The sequence below is a fragment of the Glycine max genome, chromosome 7 (assembly GCF_000004515.6).
Source record: "Glycine max cultivar Williams 82 chromosome 7, Glycine_max_v4.0, whole genome shotgun sequence".
Lineage (NCBI taxonomy): Eukaryota > Viridiplantae > Streptophyta > Magnoliopsida > Fabales > Fabaceae > Glycine > Glycine max.
In genome coordinates this window covers 12,396,283-12,418,501 of record NC_038243.2, presented here as the reverse complement: position 1 = coordinate 12,418,501, position 22,219 = coordinate 12,396,283, and the positions used below count along the sequence as shown (strand labels likewise).

Sequence of the window (22,219 nt, the reverse complement as noted above, 5' to 3'; positions counted from 1 at the left end):
TATATATAAAATAAGATTTGATTTTTTCTTGGAGAATTCACATGACACCCACATCCTCATACTTATTTCCTTCAAAAATATTAAATAGCACCATTTAATTCAATCAATTTATTTTAATAAATTTTATTTCATTAATTGATCATGATAAAGTAAGACATTTTTTATATTTGAAAATAATTATAATTTTAACGATATAAGAGATTTAAAATTAAAAAATAATTTAAGAGACTAAATTGATTCATTACATTTTAAATTTATTCTAAATATTTTATATTATATGATATTTAATTTATTTGATGTATTATAGATATGGTAATTTTTATTATTTATCATGATTTTCTATAATTTTACACGTATAATTAATTCATGGATTATAATTTTTTTGGTGAGGTACAATTTTTTTGTGACATTTTACATATTTCCATAAAAATTCTATTATTTATCAATATTTATTAATTATTCTATTAATATTTAATGTAAAAAAATTATATATTATTATTTAAAATTTTGATACATTTATCGAACACCTGTATATAATTATTCACATATACAAAATTTTCTAATTTGATACATTTTTCAAACACAGATATATAATTTTTTTCAAGCATACGTATATATATATTATTTATCAATATTTAATATGATTATTTTATTAGTATTTAATGTAATAAATTTTTATATTATTATTTAAAAATTTTGATAGATTTCTTTCTAAACACATGTATATATTTATTCCCTATATAAAATTTTCTAATTTGATATATTTTTTCTTCAGATTTATTTCTAAATTTTAAAAACTTTAACTTAAGTATTCTAATTAATATATTATTATTTAAAAAATAAATAAACATTGATTTTAACCAATTTACAAATTATTAGTTATATTATTAATACTTAAATTAAATAAAATAAATAAATTAAATCACATCATACCTATAATATATCCAAATAATTCTATTAATTTTTATCACTCTTTCTAATAATTTGGTCTTACTTTTTTATAATATTTTTGCACATATAATAACTTTAATATATTTAATTTATTTATTTATTTTAAAAATCTATTATAAAAGAATATTTTGTCACAGGAACAAATGTCACTAGATACTTTTTTATATGAAGATTAACATCAACATAATAATTTATACCTGTAACACAACTACTAAAAAAATTAAAAATAAAATGAATTAAATCAATTTTTCTAAAAGAAAGTAAAAAAATAAATATACAAGATATCATCAAAGTGAAGAAAATTCTAACAAGGATAACATTTTCAATAATAACAATTTTCTAGAACATGTGTGCATATAAAGATATATTTAAGTATTTATTTACATATCTATTAACATACATGTATTAAAATTTAAACTAAATAATTAAAAATTTAAAATAATATAAAAAATTACTCTTATAAATTATAAAATGTGAATTTAATACTCGAGTAAGACACGTGACACTAAGCTAGATTTATTAATAACAATATAACGGTAAGCACAACTTCAATAATAATTTTTAAAACAATATGAGAATATCACATTAAAAAATACACAAGTAAAAACCGAAAGCAACTAAAAAATAATTTAAAGTTTGGACCTAAACGAGGCATAACACATGCTAAAATTGTAAATTTGGTCCTCCTATTTGTCTCAAAATTTAATTTTGGTCCCCCTATTATTTAATTCACGAATTTAATCTCTTAGTTTTTTACAATTTCGTTATTTCAATCCTCAATCCTAAAATTGGGCGTTGACGATCACTTGCCAAAACATTTGTTGGATCAAGTGGCCTCAGAATAATTAAGAAATGGAGGTTGAATTAATTATTCCTAAACCTTTACCAATTAAAAAATTACTCTTCTAAGGCTTTTACTAAATTGTTAAGAGAATGAGGAGTAGAAGAGAAACTTAACAGAAAGTAAAAGCGGAAATTAAATGCACAGCGGAAAGTAAAAGAGTAGGGAAGAAGAAAACAAACACACAAAGAGTTTTTATACTGGTTCGGCAACAACCCGTGCCTACATCCAGTCCCCAAGCGACCTGCGGTCCTTGAGATTTCTTTCAACCTTGTAAAAATCCTTTTACAAACAAAGATTCACAAGGGATATACCCTCCCTTGTTCTCTTTGAACCTAGTGGATGTACCCTCCACTATAACTGATCCACAAGAGATGTACCCTCTCTTGTTCTCAGTCAAACCCAAGTAGATGTATCATCTACTTGTACCACAAAGGATGTACCCTCCAATGTGTTAAGACAAAGATCTCAGGCTGTTAAACCTTTGATGCTTTGTGAATGGGGATACAAAAGAATTCTCAAGCGGTTAGTCCTTTGAATACTTTTGTATTAGGGAATGGGAAGAATCAAAAGAATTCTCAGACTGTGTCATTTTGAATTCTTTGACAAGGGAGAAGGGAGACACAAAAGAATTCAGGCGGTTAGTCCTTCGTTCTTTTGAAAAAGGGAGAAGAGAGACACAAAAAGAATTCAGGCGGTTAGTCCTTGGCGAATTCTTTTTGGCAAAGGGAGAAGAGAATGAAAAAGATGAATAGCACAAGTTTTCAAGGTTTGGAAAACCATAAAACTTCAGAAAGCTTTTGGTACAAAGAAGAAGAAGAAGTTCAAAGAGATTCAAGGCTTGTAAAGGATTGTAAGAGATTGATTGGATTGTTAGAAAGATTGAAAGAATGAATTGATTGAAAATGTAAAACAAAGTCTTGCTTTTATAGACTCTTCATGTCTGGTCAAGAAGACCATTTAGAAGAGTTATAACTTTTAGAAAAACTTAAAACCAATTTGAAAAAGTCAAAACCTTTTTGAAGAGTTACATCTTTTGATTTATTCAGAAACAGTCACTGGTAATCGATTACCAAATAAGTGTAATCGATTACACAAAGCTTTTATGTGAAAGGATGTGACTCTTCACATTTGAATTTGAATTTCAACGTTCAAAGGCACTGGTAATCGATTACCAAAACATTGTAATCGATTACAACTTTTTGAAATTAATTGGAACGTTGTAAATTCAATTTGAAAACTTTTTCAAAACAACTTTACTACTGGTAATCGATTACAACAATCTGGTAATCGATTACCAGAGAGTAAAAACTCTTTGCTAAACATGTTTTGAGAAAAATCATGTGCTATTCAATTTTTGAGAAAAACTTTTCATACTTATCTTGATTAAACCTTCTCTTGATTCTTGAATCTTGAGTCTTGAATCTTGATCTTGATTCTTGAGATCTTGAACCTTGAATCTTGATTCTTGAGATCTTGAACCTTGAATTGTTCTTGATTTACCTGAGTTGTTCTTTGATTGATCTTTGAGCTTTTTGTCATCACCTTTGTCATCATCTTTTGTTTTCATCATTGTTATAATCAAAATACCTTTGAATCACATTTGATTCACCATGAAGCTTTGCTTCTACAACATTGACCGTCACATGTCGCAATTTTATTGGACCTTAATTTCATGCATCTAATTAACGTCAACCTACAATGAAATTATGACACATGACGAACAATATCTAATAAAAGCGCGACACGTGACGGTCAAGGTAAGCAATTAATAGTCAACAACTAATTTCAGGTTGGAGACTGAAATAACGGAATTGTAAAAAATTGGTGAACTAAATTTGTAAATTAAATTATAGCGGGACCAAAATCGAATTCTAAAACAAATGAAGGGACTAAAATTGTAATTTTGGCAAAGAGTTTCACAAACAACTACAAAATAGTCTAATATTAGATTTTTTTTTTCAAATTTGGAGTTGCTCCTCAGATTAATTCCAATTTTCACCATATTTTTTTATATTTTTTATTCAAAAATTAGTTAAATTTTATAACTTCTATATAATCAAATTAATAGGACAAGTTTTATGTCTAAAATCACTTTAAAATTGGTTCAAAATCATATGCTAAAATCGAAAATAATAACTATTTTAGAAGAACAACATTAACTTGAATTTGAAAGTTAAAGAACTACGAAGAATTATTGGCATAAGTTATTCGACGCTTTGGTTCCTTAACCAAAATTTAAGGTTTGATCTCGAGCTTGGACATGTAGTGACAATCAAAGGGTATTATTCCAAAGAAAAAAGTTAAAGAACTAAATTATTTTTTTTTAAAAATAAAAACAAACAAATATTAGAAAAAATGAATGAGCAAGAATATATTTTAACCTAAGTCATAATTAAGATTTGGGAGAACACAATATTTCCTCATTCAACAAATCAGAGCAACATTTTACCACACATGGTCTCTTTTTAAAAATAATTAATTAAGAAACAAATCAATATTGATTCGATTTAATAAAAAAATGATGATACCTATTCGAATATAAAAAGACATGTGGCTTTATAAAATGGAAAAATATGGTGTAATAAAGAATGAAAGTCTTAAAGTTAAAGTTAAAATTATAGAGGCAGATTTTTTTGTTTGAGTTGTGTCGTGAACCGGTGGGATTTTTACATCAAAAAATAACTGGTGGGTTTTCTTTGTTTCGTTGAGTCTAAGTTGATTATGTTTGGAGAAGACGAAAAACTTACAGAACTTGGATAAAAACAAAAATCACGTGAAAAACTAGAAAAATATAATTTTTGTTTTAACCCTCTAAATCATAAAAAGAAAGAGATGTTAACTAATCCCAAATTCAACCGAAAAATAAATAAAATTTAATAAAAAAATTATCTAAAAAAAATTATGATTTTATGATATGATGTTAATTCCAGTCGCTAAAATTATTTAAGAAAAAAGGTTCTTCAAATCTTGTAATTAAGGAGGCCATTTTTTTAACTGGTGTGACTCATTTTAACACAACTTGAATATACATAATTACTAGAAATGATAAAAAGGATTATTATTGTTATAAATGATTTTTATAGTTTAATTTTAATACACTAGTGTAGATCAATTAGGAATCACTAATAATTTGATGTGATGTTTGCATTCATATTATAGTAACAACTATGATTGAGCCAGGAAGAAAGAACTATATTTGTTTATTGACAAATCGTTCGTTTATTGAATTGTGATCCTTTAACAAGGTATTTCCCAATGGCCAATGATCTACAAACTGAACTAGCCCAACCTCAAACTTGTTATCAGTTGTTTCTTCCACCGCCTCCTCATTATTCAATGCATCAAATAACGTTTCAAACTGTATAAACTTAGAGAAAGAATATAAAGAGGGGTTGTTTGTGATACCCTGCAATAGGGGTATTATTAATCAACTATAACTATCAAGCTACAATAATTTATACATTACTAACCAATATTTCCTAATAATTTATCTAATTAAATTAAACCAAAAAAATGATACAATTAATTATTTATCCAGTTGAACCGACCATATCATTTGAGTGCAGCAAAATTCATTTCATAAGGAATATGATAGAGCTCCCCACCAGTGCAATGTTAAAATCTTATTCAAATAGAATTGTATAAATTGTGTAAATAAAATATTTTTCCATCTCAAAGAAATCCTGATAAAAGCTAGCATGTACATATCTCACACGGACAATAAGTAATTCCAAGATGCAACATTTAGGATGATCCAACGGTGAAAGCAAAGGAAAGAAAGAATAAGTAAGCCATGCATAAAAACCAATCCAATCAACACTTATAGTTCAAGGGCTATACCCTCAAATCTAAAATTCCAATTCATGTAACCACCAATACAGAACTAAATCATTTCACGATTACAAAGTCAATCTATCAGAAGCTGAACTCCATTAGCAAAAAGTGAGAGTTGCTAAACAAGTACATATTTCCCAGAGGATGAATGCATAATATTGCAAACACCCTAGATAGGCTTGATCTTGAAGTGAAGGGAAATCAAAGAGAAGACAAAGCACTTCAAATCCTGCAAACATTAATTATAAAAAGAATAAACCAAAGTTCACAAGAAGCAAATCTGGCATTCATCAAACTAATGGGCAGCTGCTAATATTCACCAGAGTTCCCTCCCCAAGACTTCAAGGATCACAGGATAAACAAAATAATAACAGCAATTTTCAAAACATTAGAACATTGTGAAGTACAGTCAGGAAAACACTAGAACAAAGAAATTTTCAAATATCAATTAAATTGACATTAGAATTTTGAAAATGTTACATTAACTGTATTGATGACTTTATTATGTCAAGGTATGATGATCTACATTAGAATCACTTTATTTTCAGTTTTCATTATTTTGAGTTATATACTATGCTAATTTTCATAAACCCTGCTCAAGGCAGATATCACTATTCAGTTTTTATTCTGATACCATTACTGTACTTAGAAAGTTTTTAGGTTGATGGGTTTCTAACATATATGCCAAGAAATTCTTCCATAGACTTATTGTGGTCCCAAAACTTCTAATTCTAACCTCTTACGTAAAGGTACTCTAGTTTCCCTACATGACTCTGACATCAACCAAAACTTCAATAAGGCTCTCTTTGATCCGGTAACAACTTCTTTGGATCCATAGGGCTGTCAACTGGTTTAAAATTCAATGTACCATTTTCTTCCAATACACATGAAGCTTCAAGAGATAGCAATACACCCCTAGGCTGAGCTACCTTAATACCAAGGAAATACTAGAGCTTACCATAGTCCTTAGTTTGAAAGTGATTTCTTTTATAAAAAAAAAGTGATTTTATGTCATGATCATTACGAATAAGGAATAAATTGTCCACATACATTTCCAAATTAATACATTAACCAGGTTACATGTTTTGATAAAAACTAATGATCAACTTTATTTCAACATTCCATGCCATGCACTCATGCCGAACTCCTAAACAAAAGCACTCAACTACCAAGCCAACCATGTCTTTCTAGAATAATTTCAGAACCTTCAAAACATGCTTCACTATGTGGAATAGGCTTTGTAGCTTGTTCACCAATAGTATTCAGTGTCTATATGGTTCAGTTCAAAAGCTAGCTTCTCTTAAGCAACAAGATCGTGAAATTACAGTTTTAACTCAGGCACAGCACAAATGACAGTATAAGAATTGAAAATGTTTTTGCAGGCTGATAACTATCAAGGTTTGTTAACAAAGCAGGGTAATCTGTACAGGGTACTAGTTTTGCTTGCAAGCACCCAGACTTTAAGCATGTCCATGACAAAAACGTGACACGCCAAGAAGTCCCTTAGTGGAAAATTTGATCACCTGCCTTCGTATAAAAGTTACTCCACCTAAAACTTTTGGCTTCAACCCAGACATATTTATTAGAATGTCAGCCATGGTGACCATCTCAAGGTCTCATGGTGAAGAGGGATGTTGTGGAAGCCAAGCTGCCAAGGAGGTCGAGAGTTGTGGGTTGTCCCCTGTCCCCAATGCTCTTATTGTAAGAAAATAGGCCATGCTCTGAAAATTGTTCATGTTGCCCAATATCAATCTACTCAAGAAAATGCCTAATCCTACAGTTGGCATATGATATTCTGGTAATAAACCAAGTACTTGGATATTTGATTTAGGTGCCTACAATTATGTAGCCGGTAATTAATTCCTTTTTACTCTTTGTTTTCTACACATGATCTTCCTCGTTCTATCACCATGGCTGATGTATTTTTCTTTCCTTTCAAGTCTCACAAAGATATTAGTTAGAGGATTGTTGAAACACAATAGTATAATTATACAGTATTTCTGTAAATGATTATACTATACTTGTTCCAAGGGAAATAAAAAGGGTTTTCTATCAACTGCAGGATCATGTCCAAATAGATGTCTCCAATCCATTGTAACAAGTCTACGAGACAGCTTTAAAATAACAGGTAATTAAAACAAACACCCCTCCAGGTTTGGAAGAACCACACTCCACTCCACTCCATTTCACCTAACAGTAAGTGTTAATCTAACCATAGTTTCAACCATGATAACCAATTTCTTCTTTATCCCTTAACTAAGATACAGTGATATTTTGGTTATCTCCCCCCCCCCTCTCTATCTAATTTAAAAAAAACATAGTCGTTGCACAACAAACAGAGCATCATGGTTGTTTAGTTTGCCTTGCGTATTTCATTTGAGTACATATGCTATTGTCAGATAACTATTTCTCCCTTGTAGTTCACTTAATCGTGCTAAATTACAGTGAGGAAGAACTAACATGGCTCAACAATTTTAGTGTTCGAGACACTTAACTAAAAAGGTCATCCAAATACTAAAAAGTAAAACCCCCCACTGCTGCTTGCTTTGTGTGAGAAAATTGCATGAACACCGTTCCATGGCCAACAAATTATCTATCAAATTAAGCACGCACAACTGTACAAGGCATCATTTTGGTAACCACAACATTCAACATCTACCAATCACATGGAGGGAAAAATGCAGTCTACTGAGCTAAACCAACTCATGTATCAACAAGATATGCAACACATAGTTCCAACACATAAATTTCTAGAAAAACCATACCTCAGACAAGAACAATTTTACTAAGTAGGAGTATCAGATTAGACCAACTCCAAAGAGTCCAGACATCAGCACCAATACTCTAACACAATGAAGCTATATAGGAGTAACCATAACCACAAATAAGCATGGCCACCATAGAGAAATCTTGCTTTATAGCATTTATAGAAGGTTATCATCCCATTAAAAATAATTTATAGGTAGGTAAAGACCACCTAGGCCTCAATTTCCTAGTAAATAATGCTTTGTGATTTGGCATTGCAACATGAAGGCAAAAATATTCAATTAGGCGCAAGAACATTTTATATAGATAACAGGAATCATTCCCAACCATATCATATTATTTACAACATAAGAAGACAAATCTTTATTATTTTGCAGTCCATAAAATCAAGGTTAAGCACAAGCTCGAGGTTTTCGGGATCACCACAACCGCAGAACAATCACAGTTATGGCTGCCACTGCCAAGGTTTAAAAAACAGTACAGAACCATAATTCCGACCACAACAAAAAAAGGTTTTAGGGGTCTCTGCAACTGCCATTGTGACCACATTTGTGCACAATTTCCTGCAGTATCAAGGTTTGTGACTAAACCATGACCGCAATTTAAAACCTTGGCAGGTACATCAGCCACAATTTCCCACAACATCATGGATCACGACAAAACCACCACTGCAACTACAATTTAAAACCTTACATAAATCAATCAATCAAAAAGCTCAAAACCATGATTCTCACCTGAACAAGATAGTAAAAGATGCGAAGACCCTCTGGGTCAGCACTGCTCTGAACATCAACAAGAGACCCAATCTTTGAAGTCGTAAACGAAATGTGCTCGTTCCCCATAACAATCTCCAGCTCCTGCCGCCCCACCCGATCAGGTTCCGGCCAGTTGTTATCATCTTCCTTCATAATCTGAACGTCAAACAAACAAATAATTACTCAAGCCAACTAAATACAACGAACCAAACTAACAATTAACATTTGCTTCCCACTGACATTCTAACAAAACTAACAGCTAAAATTTGCCAATGAAAAAACAACAAACCAAAAGAAAACGACAGCTAAGACGCAAAATGATGACAAACAAGAGGGAGTTGTTAATAAATTAGGGTTACCTCGCTCTCGGAGATGATGCGACGGCACTCGCGGAGAACGGCGGGGGTGAGGTAAACCTCCTTGCGGATGATGGTGTCGTTTTTGTAGTTGGAGTTGTTGGCGTAGCGGAGCTTCCCGTCGGGGCGGAACTCGAACTCCAAGAACTCGTGACCGAACTTGCCCTTGTGCCCGACGTAGTATCGCAGGTAGAATTCGCCGTTCTCCTCTTCGCTCCCCATTGAAACGAAACGAAAAGAAACCCTCTTCTGTGCCCTTCAAGAACAGGGAAATTGTGAGAAAATTAAGATGGTTCGTGGCTGGAATAATGAAGAAGAAGAAGAAAAGATGAACGAAGAAAGAAATTGAAAACGAAAACGGAAAATACCTTTGTGTTGGCTTGGCTAGGTCACGCGGTGTAAGTTCAAATGAGTATTTAACGAACGTTTTTCTTTTCTTTTAAATGGAAGTATAGAAAAAATGTGTCTTCATATTTTCATTCTTAATATATATCTGTTTTTTTTTTTTTATTTTCTAACAAAAAAATCTGCACTTATTCCATCATATTTGAAAGTTTTATTTTAGATCCTAGCAAGTGATAACATATTTGTTAATTATTTTGAAAGATAATTTGAGCTATTTTCAAAATGCAAGTGTTTGTTTAGAAACCTCAACATTCATTTCGAAATTAAAGTTGCAACATAATCAATTAAAGTAAAATTCCCAAGTTGTTGTGAGTAGCATTGGGGGCAATGGGATTAGTTGTGCTAGATGTTGTAGTTTAATTTCTACAATCGAACAAATGTTGAAGAGTGGGTGGCAGGTTTGTCTCCAATTTCTTCATCAACAGACCGTCATTCAAATCCCTTAACGACATCTAAGACTAGATATGTCGCATCCAAGGCCAGATGTATCTTCATGAGGGATGCAAGGTGACGAGGGGGTTGCTAATGATGACATAAATCAAGACGTTGCGATGTAGTCTTGGGTGGTGGATGTTCTAAATCTGGGTTTCAAGATGAAAAGTCACGATTTTGGCATTAGACTAAACCTGGGTGGTGCCAACGGGGTGGTTCTACTCAACGCTGAAGACTAAACTTGGATGATGACAACGAGACAATTCTACTCAACGCCGGAGATAATGGTAAGGGAGAAGCCTTCGTAGATGAGGCTGGTTCCAAAGAGTGACAGTGTCATGATTTGATACAATATTAAAATATGACATTTAAGACTTCATTTAATATTTATCTAAGATTCGTTTTGCAGAGGCATTCTCCTGGGATTTGTTGAATCCTATGAAGCATAAATAAATTTCAAGTTGGAGTTGTCAAACGACAACAAAAGACGTGCTCTGTTGTGACAATCCTACTCTAACATAAAGCAAGTGGTTTTCTAATGTAATGATCAACACAAAAGCTAACTAAAGTGGTTTTCTAACGTAACGAAGGACGTGCATTTAATGACATCATTAAATGCTCCAACGACTATAAACTTCAGACACGAGATCAAGTGAAAAAAATCTATTTGTTTAGAGACAATAGACACTCGAAGATGAAGACTTATAAATACCAGAAGCTTTGAAGCCATCGGTCATGAACCTACACGCCAACATTCAATTTCATTTTGTAAAAAGCTCTATGTATATTCTTGTATAGTTTGAAAAAGCTCTCAAAACTCCTTGAACACTTTGAGAGAAAAGACTAAGTGTTTATATTTCATATATGTCTGTAAGATGATTAAGATTTAGACAATGTGCAAACCAACTACAAAGGATAAGAATTGATATTATTATTATTTATGGCTTGCAGATATAAAAAGGATAGATTAAAAGAAAAAAAGACCAAGAAAATATCAAAAAGGAAGATTTTTAGCATGTTATCACTTATCTTTTCTTATCTTAATCTTTTATTTAAATCTTTATCTTATCTAATATATTTTTTTATCTGTTATTTTAAAAGAAAAGTTTAAAGTGAAAAAGAGAAAATCAAACCTAATATAATTGGGTCAGGGTCACACATATCAAACCTAATGTGGGTTGCGGGCAACCCGTACACCCCGCGGGCCAAACCCGCATAGTCCGTGGGTTAAGCAGGACGGGCCAAAAAATTTGACATAACCATGGACCATTTAAAAAAATTGGTCCGTAACCCATGCGGACCGCGGGCCCCATGGGCCAGTCTATGGATCTAGGCCCGTTTACCCACCCTTAGATATGGATGACACTGTTGCTCAACAATGTCTTGCCTAGCAACCACAACTCCGACCTCCCTCTGCCTAAGTGCCAATTGGTGTATGCCATCCTGACACGGATGAGCATTCACATGGCCCAGGTGATTCCTGATGCCATTTATTTGTTTGCAGGAATGGCACTTACTAGGCACCCTCTGGACCCAAAGAAGTCCAACAGGGCCCTGGGGTTTTTGGCTCTGATCACGGGCCTTTGCCAGTCCTACGGAGTTCCTATCACCCCCAGCAAGGTAATCCGACCACCGATCACCCGAGCCTTCATCAAGAAGTACTGCACGCCTAGGCAGGCACAGGGTGACACACATCAGGACGCAGGAGCACCGCCGCCACCTCGGCAGGCCGATTCGACTGGGCCACTGGGCGTGGAGCGGTATCTACAGCATTTGGTTCGCCAGCAGGCGGCCAACCATCGTGGACAGGTGCAGATAAATGAATGTCTCTACTGGTTTAGCCTCAGTCTGCAGGGGCAGGGTTCTGCCCCTTTTGTATGTCCTACCCCGAAGCAGTTTGGAGCTGAGGTTGCATGGCCTGAAGACTGACCCAATGCCCAGGCAGGGGAGGAGCCTGCAGGATCCCCCGGTGAGGCGGATGAATCCCGTATGGATGAGGATATGACTGACCTGGTCGGTTTCTTGGGAGGGAGCGGAGCCACATGACCAAGGTCACCGCACTTTTTTTGTGATTAACATTACTGCTTTCAGTTATTGTTTTTGTTGTCATCTAACATTACTGCTTTCAGTTATTGTTTTTGTTTCCCCTATGATCTGGCATTACAGCTCTCAGTTATTTTGTCACTGTTTTTTATTGCGACTTACCATTGCATTCTTCTCCATTTGCTTTGTGATTTGACATAGGTAGGCCATGTGTGCCCTCATCCGCACGACCTTTTCAGAAAGAGAAAATAAATAAATAATAATAACTTAATAGATGAAAAATAAATAAAAATAAAATTGGTTAGCTAAAAAGCCAACATGCTTTTGAAAAGAAAATAACTTCCAGCTTTTCTTTGAACAAAAATTCACCGATCAAAACGAAGGGTTTTTTGTTGGAAAATGTGTATACACCTGAAGGGTGAATGCTGTGGAAATTTTTCCGAACGCCCCAAATGGACTCGGATGAATGCATGAATTGATAAAAGAACATGTTTTGGGAGCACTGGGTTGACTAAAATAGGAAAAAATAAATCCTGAACCCTAGTGTCACATGACCATAAAAACTTAATGCTTGAGTGTCCACATGGGTGCATGCATGACCAGTTTTGCGTAAAATTTCCTAATCATCAGTGTTGCATGTGTATCATGGAAATAATGTGGGACATCTACTTTTTCCCTGAACCGCTGGCCAAACCAACATCCTGACATATATCATGTCCAACCATTCTACAAGCCTCGAGCCAAAATCCCAACTTACCATAAACCTTGCCCTCGGAAGAAAACAAAAAAAAAAGAAGAAAGTTCCTAATCAAAGATCGGAAGAAAGCAAAAGAAGAAAATTCCCAACCAAATATTGGGGGAAAGCAAAAAAGAAGGAAAATTCCCGATCAAAGATCGGAAGAAAACAAAAGAAATATACAGAAAGGTCCTTGGACCCGACAATATTTGAACAATACAGAATTATCGCCCCCAAATAAGGAAAGAAAGGAAACCACGACCCAAAGTGGTCCTCTCCCTTTGATTGCCAACCAAAATCCTGTGTGCTAGCGACTTTCTCGCCCCGCACTAAACAAAAACAGAAAAGGAAAATGCCCAAACACTCAGAGCCAAAATTCCTCACCAAAACACCATTCCCGAAAGAGTCCTATTGATCCGTGATCACGCACGTAATCTTTGATTTGATAGGAAATGATTCGCAAAATTAAGTCATGACATATCTATGGTTTGGAATTAGGATAAAACACTTACCTGTGTAAGATTGATAAACTTCGAGTGATTTTCTTCTATTCTGTTGGGCCCAGTGTTTCCTCTAAATGGTTGTTTAGGAACGGACGCTAACATTCGAAATCTCATTTATGGTTATGAGAAAATTTCATCAGCATACTCTCCTTCCCCAATAGACACATTGTTTTTCATCAAAAATCATATGTTGCTCTGATAAGTTGGAGGTTTTGTTTCTTTACTGAAGCATGTTCGCATTTTAGTGAAAGAACACCGAGACTATTTAGTCTTACAAAAGAAAAAACTACGTAGATCTGAGTTCCTCATCACAAATGGAGGATACGTAGGAGCAAAAGCCTCGCTTTTGTCGACCACCCCACCTTTTGCTATCATGACCCAAGAGTTTGGTAGCATGCGGAAACACCTTCCGATTATCCGCACCTCGTCATTCGGAGACCCCAAGTTTGATTGATAAGCAGAGGCCAATGTGGTCATCTGCACCCTTTCCGGAGATGTCAACGTCTCCCGGTAAAGACTATTTTAGTCTCCCACATCACAAAAGAAAGAACTACGTAGGTCTGAGTTCCTCATCACAAATGGAGGATACGTAGGAGCAAAAGCCTCACTTTTGTCGACCACCCCACCTTCTGCTATGGCGTCCCTAAATAATGACCGGTTTAATAGTAATGAATCAAATAGCAGAAACCATGGGAAAAAAAAAATTTCTCTCCTTTTGTTTCCACACTGCTATTCATTTCACGGTAATTAAATTCAGAAGGAAAATTATCACTATAGAGTCCTGAATGGCTAGTTCACAACTCTATTCGGATTCATTTCTTTTTTATCACTCATAACCTCCAAACTATTTTTCTCTTTAAAAAATATACCAGCCATCATTTTAGGTCGTCACGTGAGAAATAATAAGGTGCGGTCGGTAAACTCTTTCCAAATAAAGTTCGTTAACATTTCTTTTTCAAATAAAACGATAAAACATAATTGTTTCCATCATCAAAAACTGTCCAAAATATGGGAGTTTGCAAAATAGCACAGTGACATCCAGAGCAAAGGTAACAACTATGGTGGTTTTAGCCACAAAATATACAATCATCAAAATTTCTATACAAGAGGTCTACCCACCCAAAAATCAAAAGAGTAAACTTAGCAGTCTGAACTAGATACACCCACCCACAAAAAGTATGTACGCCTAATCTAAGGAGCCATCTGCTATGATGAAGAGTCATCACTATTCGATGTCCCTCCAGGGCCACTCTCCTCTGTAGAGTCTGCCTCAGATGCTGACATAATATCCTCTGGAGAATCAACATCAAGGAGCGGGTCCTCATCATCCTCTGGTAAGTCAGAGGCATCCACAGCAGGTTCAGGAGGTAGCTCCTCTGGGTCCTCTTTAAGATCCTCTTCAGATGATGACACCTCTATCAATTGAACAGGCTCAACTAGTCGATATGGAGTAGGTGTAGGTAGTATCCACTCCACAGGTTGCTGAAGTGTGCGTGCGGGTTGCTTCGGATGTACTAGCGAAGTAGCAGTGAGTCAAATTGTGCCACGGAATCGGCACCTCTCATTGCCTTCGAGGGTCTCCCAAACACCCTCTAGGCACTCCATTACAACGCGATCATGGATCAACTGTGCTGCCATCGCGATCTACAAGAGATAAAAGAAAGAGGGTAGACTCTTTCACAAGAAATCTAACTACACAGGTAACAATACAACGCGTTCCATAACGAATACGCACAGTCAAAATGTCTTTTTTCAAGAGATTTCCTCTCTGGTAATCGATTACCAAAGTATGTAATCGATTACCAGTGCCCAAAAATGAATTACAATAGCCTTTGCACATTGGAACCTAAAAGTTACACTGTGTAATCGATTACACATAAATGGTAATCGATTACCAGTAGCATATAACACTATGTAATCGATTACACACACTTGGTAATCGATTACCAGTAGCATATAACACTGTGTAATCGCTTACACACAATTGGTAATCAATTATCAGAAGCTACTGAACGTCCTGTTTTCAATTTTTAAACCCTGTAATTGATTACACACGAATGGTAATCGATTACCAGAGGGAATTTTTCAGATAACAACCCAAGATAGATAGCTGGCCAGCCGCCACACAAGCCTCCCTGCTTCGTGGACTTTTGTTCCTTTATTGGTTGACTGCCAGGAGCTCGCCTGCTTAGGTACGTCACAGGTTCTCACTGGCTAACTATGCCCGGGTTGGGTCAGGATTGGCCAAGCTTGGTTTTGGGCAATAACACCCCACCTGACGTCCCCAAGGTCTCCTGACCCCCGCGACATATCCTCAGGTACCACTCTGTGGTCAACTAATAAAAGTTGGAAGACTGACTCTTCCACGCCTTCTCACACTGAGCTTATTGGATTATGGGGCACCCGTCATATTTGGTACTAGGTGGCGATTGGGCGATGGCGCAAAACAAATATCCCATTTTCACAAGCATAGGCATAAGCACACCATCCCCAGTTGCCCACCTTTAAATTGAGCTCACGCGCACATACATAGCCCTTCTCCTCGTTCCTCTCAGCACCGGGTCCCCATCAACCCCTCCAAGCTTTCACAATATCAAAACAATTCAATTCCATTTGTCATGAAACTACCTTAAAAAAACAGAGTGGAGGTAGAAATCTTTACACAAGATTCATCCGAATTCCACAGAGTTTTCCTACCCACATACCTCAGTAACATCCTCTTTGTTCTGATTCGTAAACCATTGGATCGCCTTGAAAATTTAACTGAGGGTTCCTAATACAGAAATCTAAGTTTTGACCGTTGGGATCGGGTAAAGAATGTATAGAACACGAGATATACTACCTTTCCCATGACAGCAGAAACTAGCACTGTACAACCAGTTTTTTTCTTTATAATTGGTATATTTGCTGCACAATTTGGACAGCTTTTCTGCATAATTTTGCAGATTTTCGAAATCTAGCTTACATGCATCCAATTCCACTCAAATTGGATCCTACAAGTCCTAAACCATGTATAAATCATGTTCAAGCCAAAAACAAACTTCAAACCAAGGTAAAGCAAAACATAGGTATCCAAAACCCACCAAATTTAGTGAATTTTCAAGGTTTGAAAGGTGAAAATGAAAATTGGGTGATTTTGGAGTAAACTCTCATTTTCATCAAGTCTATAAGACTGAATTAGACTTGCTCAAACTGATTTTAAGGTAAAATCTCCACCTATTCAAAATTTGACCTCTCAACACTCAATTTACACTATAAATGGCTCTTTTCTTTCACATTTGCCACTCATTTTCCTCATTTGCTCTGACCAAGCTTTCCTACAAGTCCTAATTGACATTCTAAACTAGAATCAACTCACTTTAAACTCAAATTTCCACTAACCCCAAATTTGACTTTCTAAAACCTCAAAATCTCTCACTTTTCCACCTACAATACTACCATTCTCACATTTAACTCTAAGTTAACTTTCCCCATCCTCTCTACCAGTTTTCTATCTACATTTTAAGCACACATATATCTCAAAACATCATTATTAAACCCTAAATCAACATGGGCAGTTTTGCTTACATCAAACATGTCAAGTTTAGCATAATCACAACAATTTCCTTCACAAACAACTACCCTAAAGCAATAACCTAGTAAAACTACCCATTATAGCTCCCAAGAACCCAACACCCACAAATTTCAAGTGAGGAGAAGTCCACCCTTACCTGAAATTGAAGGTCCCACGAGGTAGAGGTAGGCTCCTAGACTCCAAAAACAATTTTACCTTGCAATTTGGTGTGGAAATGAAGGGGAATTTGGAGCTTCAAGAGAGACAACAATGATGGAGAAGAAAAGGAAGAAAAAGCAACGTGGAGGGAGAAAGAGGGGCTGCTGGAAGTTTCTGAAGAAAGAGAGAGAAGATTTGGACTTTTTTTAAAAAATGGTTTTTCTTTTCCTTTTCATTTTCTTTTCAAAAGCAATTCCACATGTCCTTGTTTAATTGGAGCTAAAAGGACCCACCTTTTTCTTTGATTTGACCACATACTCAGCCATTAAAGAAGAAAAAAAAACTGGACCTTTTTGGATGCTAAAATCCTGCCTCGATTTGCATGCCGCCTCTCTGGTTCCAGTTCTTCGCGTTTTTCTGCACCCGTCAGGGCCCGTTTTCAAAGGTAGGCAATATATATATCAAAACGCTCGGAATAAGACTTTGAGCATGGTTCAGAGGTTGGTTTTGTTTAATTATAAGTTGCACGCAAAAAGATAATTTTTAGACTAATTAATTGAGAATTAATCTATAATTGTCCAATTATGGGTTACTCTTCGTTAATTAGTCTAACCCGCGTATTTCTCCCCCAATGTACATACTTCTACCAAGAATATATATATATATATATATATATATATATATATATATATATATATATATATATATATATATATATATATATATACACACACACACACACACTGAATAATATATATTTATATAATTATTTAAATGTAATACTTACAAAATTTCGGGTAGAAATTCCAGGATGTCACATCTGCTATCGTGACCTATGAGTCCGATGACATGCAGAGATACACAAGTGATTATCTGCACAAACAATTTCTGTTGACCCTAACCCGTGAAGTTAGGTGGTAGGCGGAGATACCCAAGTGGTTATCCGTATAAACACTATTTCGCTATTCGTCAGACTCAGAGTCCGGTAGCATGCAGAGACTAACGTCGTCTTCTACACCCTTTGTCAATCAGGGGAATATGAACCTGTTGACACGCGGAGACTTACATCGTCTTCCGCGCTTTTTGTCATCCTGACCCGTGAAGTCAGGTGACGTACGGAGATACCCGAGCGGTTATCCGTACAAACGGTTTCTGTCATCCTGACCCGTGAAGTCAAGTGACGTGCGGAGATACCCAAGCGGTTATCCGTACAAACAGTTTCTGTCATCCTGACCTGTGAAGTCAGGTGACATGCGGGGGTACCGTATGGTTATTCGCACCTTTCGTCAACCAGGGGCAAACGAGCTCGTTGATGCGCAGAGACTAACGTCATCTTCTGCACTTTTTGTCATCCTGACCCATGAAGTCAGGTGACATGCGGGGGTACCGTATGGTTATCCGCACCTTTTGTCAACAAGGGACAAACGAGGCCGTTGATGCGCAGAGACTAACATCGTCTTCTGCACCTTCTGTCATCCTGACCCATGAAGTCAGGTGACATGCGGGGGTACCGTATGGTTATCCGCACCTTTCGTCAACCAGGGGCAAATGAGTCTGTTGACGCGCAGAGACTAACGTCGTCTTCTGCACCTTTTGTCATCTAGGGACAGCGAGTCAGGTGGTAGGCGAAGATACCTTATGGTCATCCACACATTTCGTCAACCGAGGCGAACGAGTTCGACGGTATCAGGATGATGTTGGTCATCCGATTCTGATTATTCTCAAAATTTTTGCAGGTTTTTACTCTCGTCGTCCGGAGACATTCAAGCCCAACGACGCACAAGATTCTTATATGTTGGGTGGGGGGCGATCAAGTTCGATGGCGTGGAGAAATGTCCTGGATGTCCCACTTTATCGCTTTCAAGACACTGAAGTTTTGTTGACGCTTCTGATGCCTTTTCTTTCCTTCTGAATGACAGGTTCCGCTGGTTGGGATATTGACTGGCCCAATGATGTTCTACTCGAACGAAATTAGTGTCTTATCTTTACTTCGCTTTTATCTCCAATAAAAGATAAGTAAAGAGGGGCAACTATCATACCCTAATTTCATCCGGGGACCATTTTTTGGTGGCATGCAACCTTCGCTTGACCGCCTCAAGGTACTTAACACCCATCGTTAGGTAATCCGTAAAGTTTCGCGACATTTCGGAAGTAAAAAAGAAGCATTGTTGCACAATCCATAAAGTTCTGCAACATTCTGGAAGTCAAAAAGAGGCTTGTTGCGTAATCCGTAAAGTTTCGCAACATTCCGAAAGGAAAATGGGTGTCATTACGTAATCCGTAAAAAGTTCTGTAACGTTTCAGAAAGGAATCAGCAAAAAACACAAAAGGGGGTGTATTTAGTAAAAAGGGGGTGCAAATAGCAACCAGACCCACTTGGGCCTTCCAGGGGGTTCCAACAGAAGACAGTGCCTTCTGATGAAAGCAACCCTGCTCGCTTGGGCGGCAACCACCTCCCTCTTTTCTCCTATAAATAAGGAAAAGAGGACATAGTAAATTGTTCAGCCCTTCTAGTATTTGAGGATTTTCTCGAAATTAGTGAGGAAAATTGTTTCTGTGAAAAAAATCTATGCCGAGGTGCTTCTGTAACGCTTCCGAGACGTTTCCATGAACGATTTCGTGAAGATTATTCACCGTTCTTCATCGTTCTTCGTTCGTTCTTCGTCGTTCTTCGGTCTTCAACCGGTAAGTTCACGAAATCGAATCTTTCAATTCATTCTATGCACCCTTAGTGGTCCCCACTTGTTTCGCATACTTTTATTTTCATTTCGTTTGTTTTTCGTACCCCCTTTTAATGTGCTTTAACCATTTATTTAAGCCGTTTTCTCACCTAATAAATAATAAAATGAATTTTAACCGATCATTTGTGTTGTAATCTTGTTTAATCACTGTTAAAATAAAACCCAACCGATCGTTCATGCAGTAATCTCGGTTAAAACCAAAAAAGAGCATAATAATAATAAAATAATCAAGATATCTTTGAATAAAATAATCTAAAAAAATCAATCAGATGTTTTTTCTTTGGAAGTTTCCTTGAATGAATTCACTAATAACAAAAGTGAAATTAAAGCTAAAATCAACTCACAAATCGAGCTTTGTCCGTAAAAATCACTAAAAACCGTTTTAAGGTCCAACGCCTTAAGCGGTCCTTTTTGCTTTTATCAGTTAAACATGGACTGTTCAAAAAACATAAAATCAATATGTAACTTTACCGCTTTTTGTCAAACACCCCAAGAGATCGTTAATGGTCCAACGCCTTAACGTTTCTCTCCTTTCAAAATCAAAAGATCGTTTAATGGTCCAACGTCTTAAATGACCTTTGTTCAATTAAAATCTATCTTGCGGAACAAGATCAAAACAACTTAACCAACGTTTAGTTCTAAAAGAACTACGTAGGTCTGATTTCGTCATCGCAATTGAGGATATGTAGGAGCGAGGGAAACACCCTTGTCGACCACAAAAAGATAAAAAACATAAAAAGCATAAAAACACAAAAAGACATAAAAAAGGGAAAATAAAACATTTTGAAGTCATATTTGCACACTTGATTAAAGGTTGTCGTCCCTTGTGACGAACGCGTGGGGTGCTAATACCTTCCCCGTGCGTAAAAACAACTCCTGAACCTTTCACGATTAAATTTCGTAGACCACACCTTTCCGATTTTTCCGACGTTTTCCTCGGATAAACGTTGGTGGCGACTCCGCGTATTTTCCTTTCTTGGAAGACGCACTCGTGAGCCGTGCATTGCCCTCCCGCCGAAGGGTAGGTTGCGGCAGTGCTTAAATTTCATATTTGTCTATAAGATGATTAAGATTTAGTCAATGTGAATGTTGATTTGTGTAGAGCCATTAGTGACTTGGTAGGACAAAGAATATCATGTTGTATCAAGCTTGGTGTAGAGATTGAGTTGTAGAGCCAGAAGTGGCAATACTAATATTTGTAAATTATTGAAGTTAAGGGAACTTGGTGATAAACCAATAACTGGATGTAGTCTTAGTGGTACTGGTAGAGATGAATAGTATAAATCTATGTCTTATATGTTTTCCATTTCTCTTTTCTTCTAATTTGACCTAAGGTTAATTTGTTTTTTTTATAAATATTTTCTGTTTTGCAAAATCTGTTTCTATTGTTTAAATCTATTCTTTAGATGATAACTTTGTTGTTTATGAAAAAGGCTTTAAAATTTTAAAATCTTAATTCAATTCTCATTCTTGTGATATCTGCCTTTACAAAAAAATCACATAGAAAACAGAAAATACAATTTTATCATTTTATGCTTGATAACTGCTAAATAATTGTATTTTGATAATAGAAAATAAGGCAAAATTGTCTTTAAAAATAATTATTTAGCAGTTATTTGCGCTTAAATATTAAAGAATTGATGTTTTGTTGAATTTTGACTGCAGATATAAAAACTGGAGGTGTAACAAGCAAAAAGGCCAGAAAAATTGAAGAAAAGAAGAAAATCTGAAGCAGGCCCAGCCCAATACGCGCGCTGAGCGCGAGTCACGCGCTAAGCCCATGATCCAACAGAAGCGCGCGCTAAACCTGCAACACGCGCGCTAAGCTCGCGATCTAACAGAAGCACGCGCTAAGCCTGCAACATACGCGCTAAGCGCGCGATCTACACGCGCTTAGCGAGGGGGTGTCGCGCTGAGCGTGCCTACGAAGGCCCAAAGCCCACTTCAGCAGCTATAAATAAAGAGTCAGTCTAAGGGACAGGACACACCACGACAGAATCCCCTCTCCTAGGGGTTTCATTTATTCTCTTTCTTTCTTCCACCCCCTTCTCATTGTAAAGCCCTCAATGACCATGAGTGGCTAAACCCCTTTAGTTAGGGCCTGGCAGGCCTAGAAGCCAATGTGATGTATGATGTACTCT

The 22,219-nt window shown here is 36.0% G+C and overlaps 1 protein-coding gene across 1 annotated transcript; it reads right to left on the bottom strand.

Moving 5' to 3' along the window:
* Positions 1 to 5,423: 5,423 nt before the first annotated feature.
* LOC100305742 (protein mago nashi-like) lies at positions 5,424 to 9,917 on the bottom strand. Its single transcript, NM_001249161.3, has 4 exons — positions 9,875 to 9,917; positions 9,510 to 9,762; positions 9,130 to 9,306; positions 5,424 to 5,858 (listed from the first exon to the last, which is right to left on the bottom strand). Exons 2-4 carry the CDS (start codon positions 9,726 to 9,728, stop codon positions 5,799 to 5,801), a joined length of 456 nt encoding a protein of 151 aa, NP_001236090.2. The 5' UTR covers positions 9,729 to 9,762; positions 9,875 to 9,917; the 3' UTR covers positions 5,424 to 5,798.
* Positions 9,918 to 22,219: the final 12,302 nt, after the last annotated feature.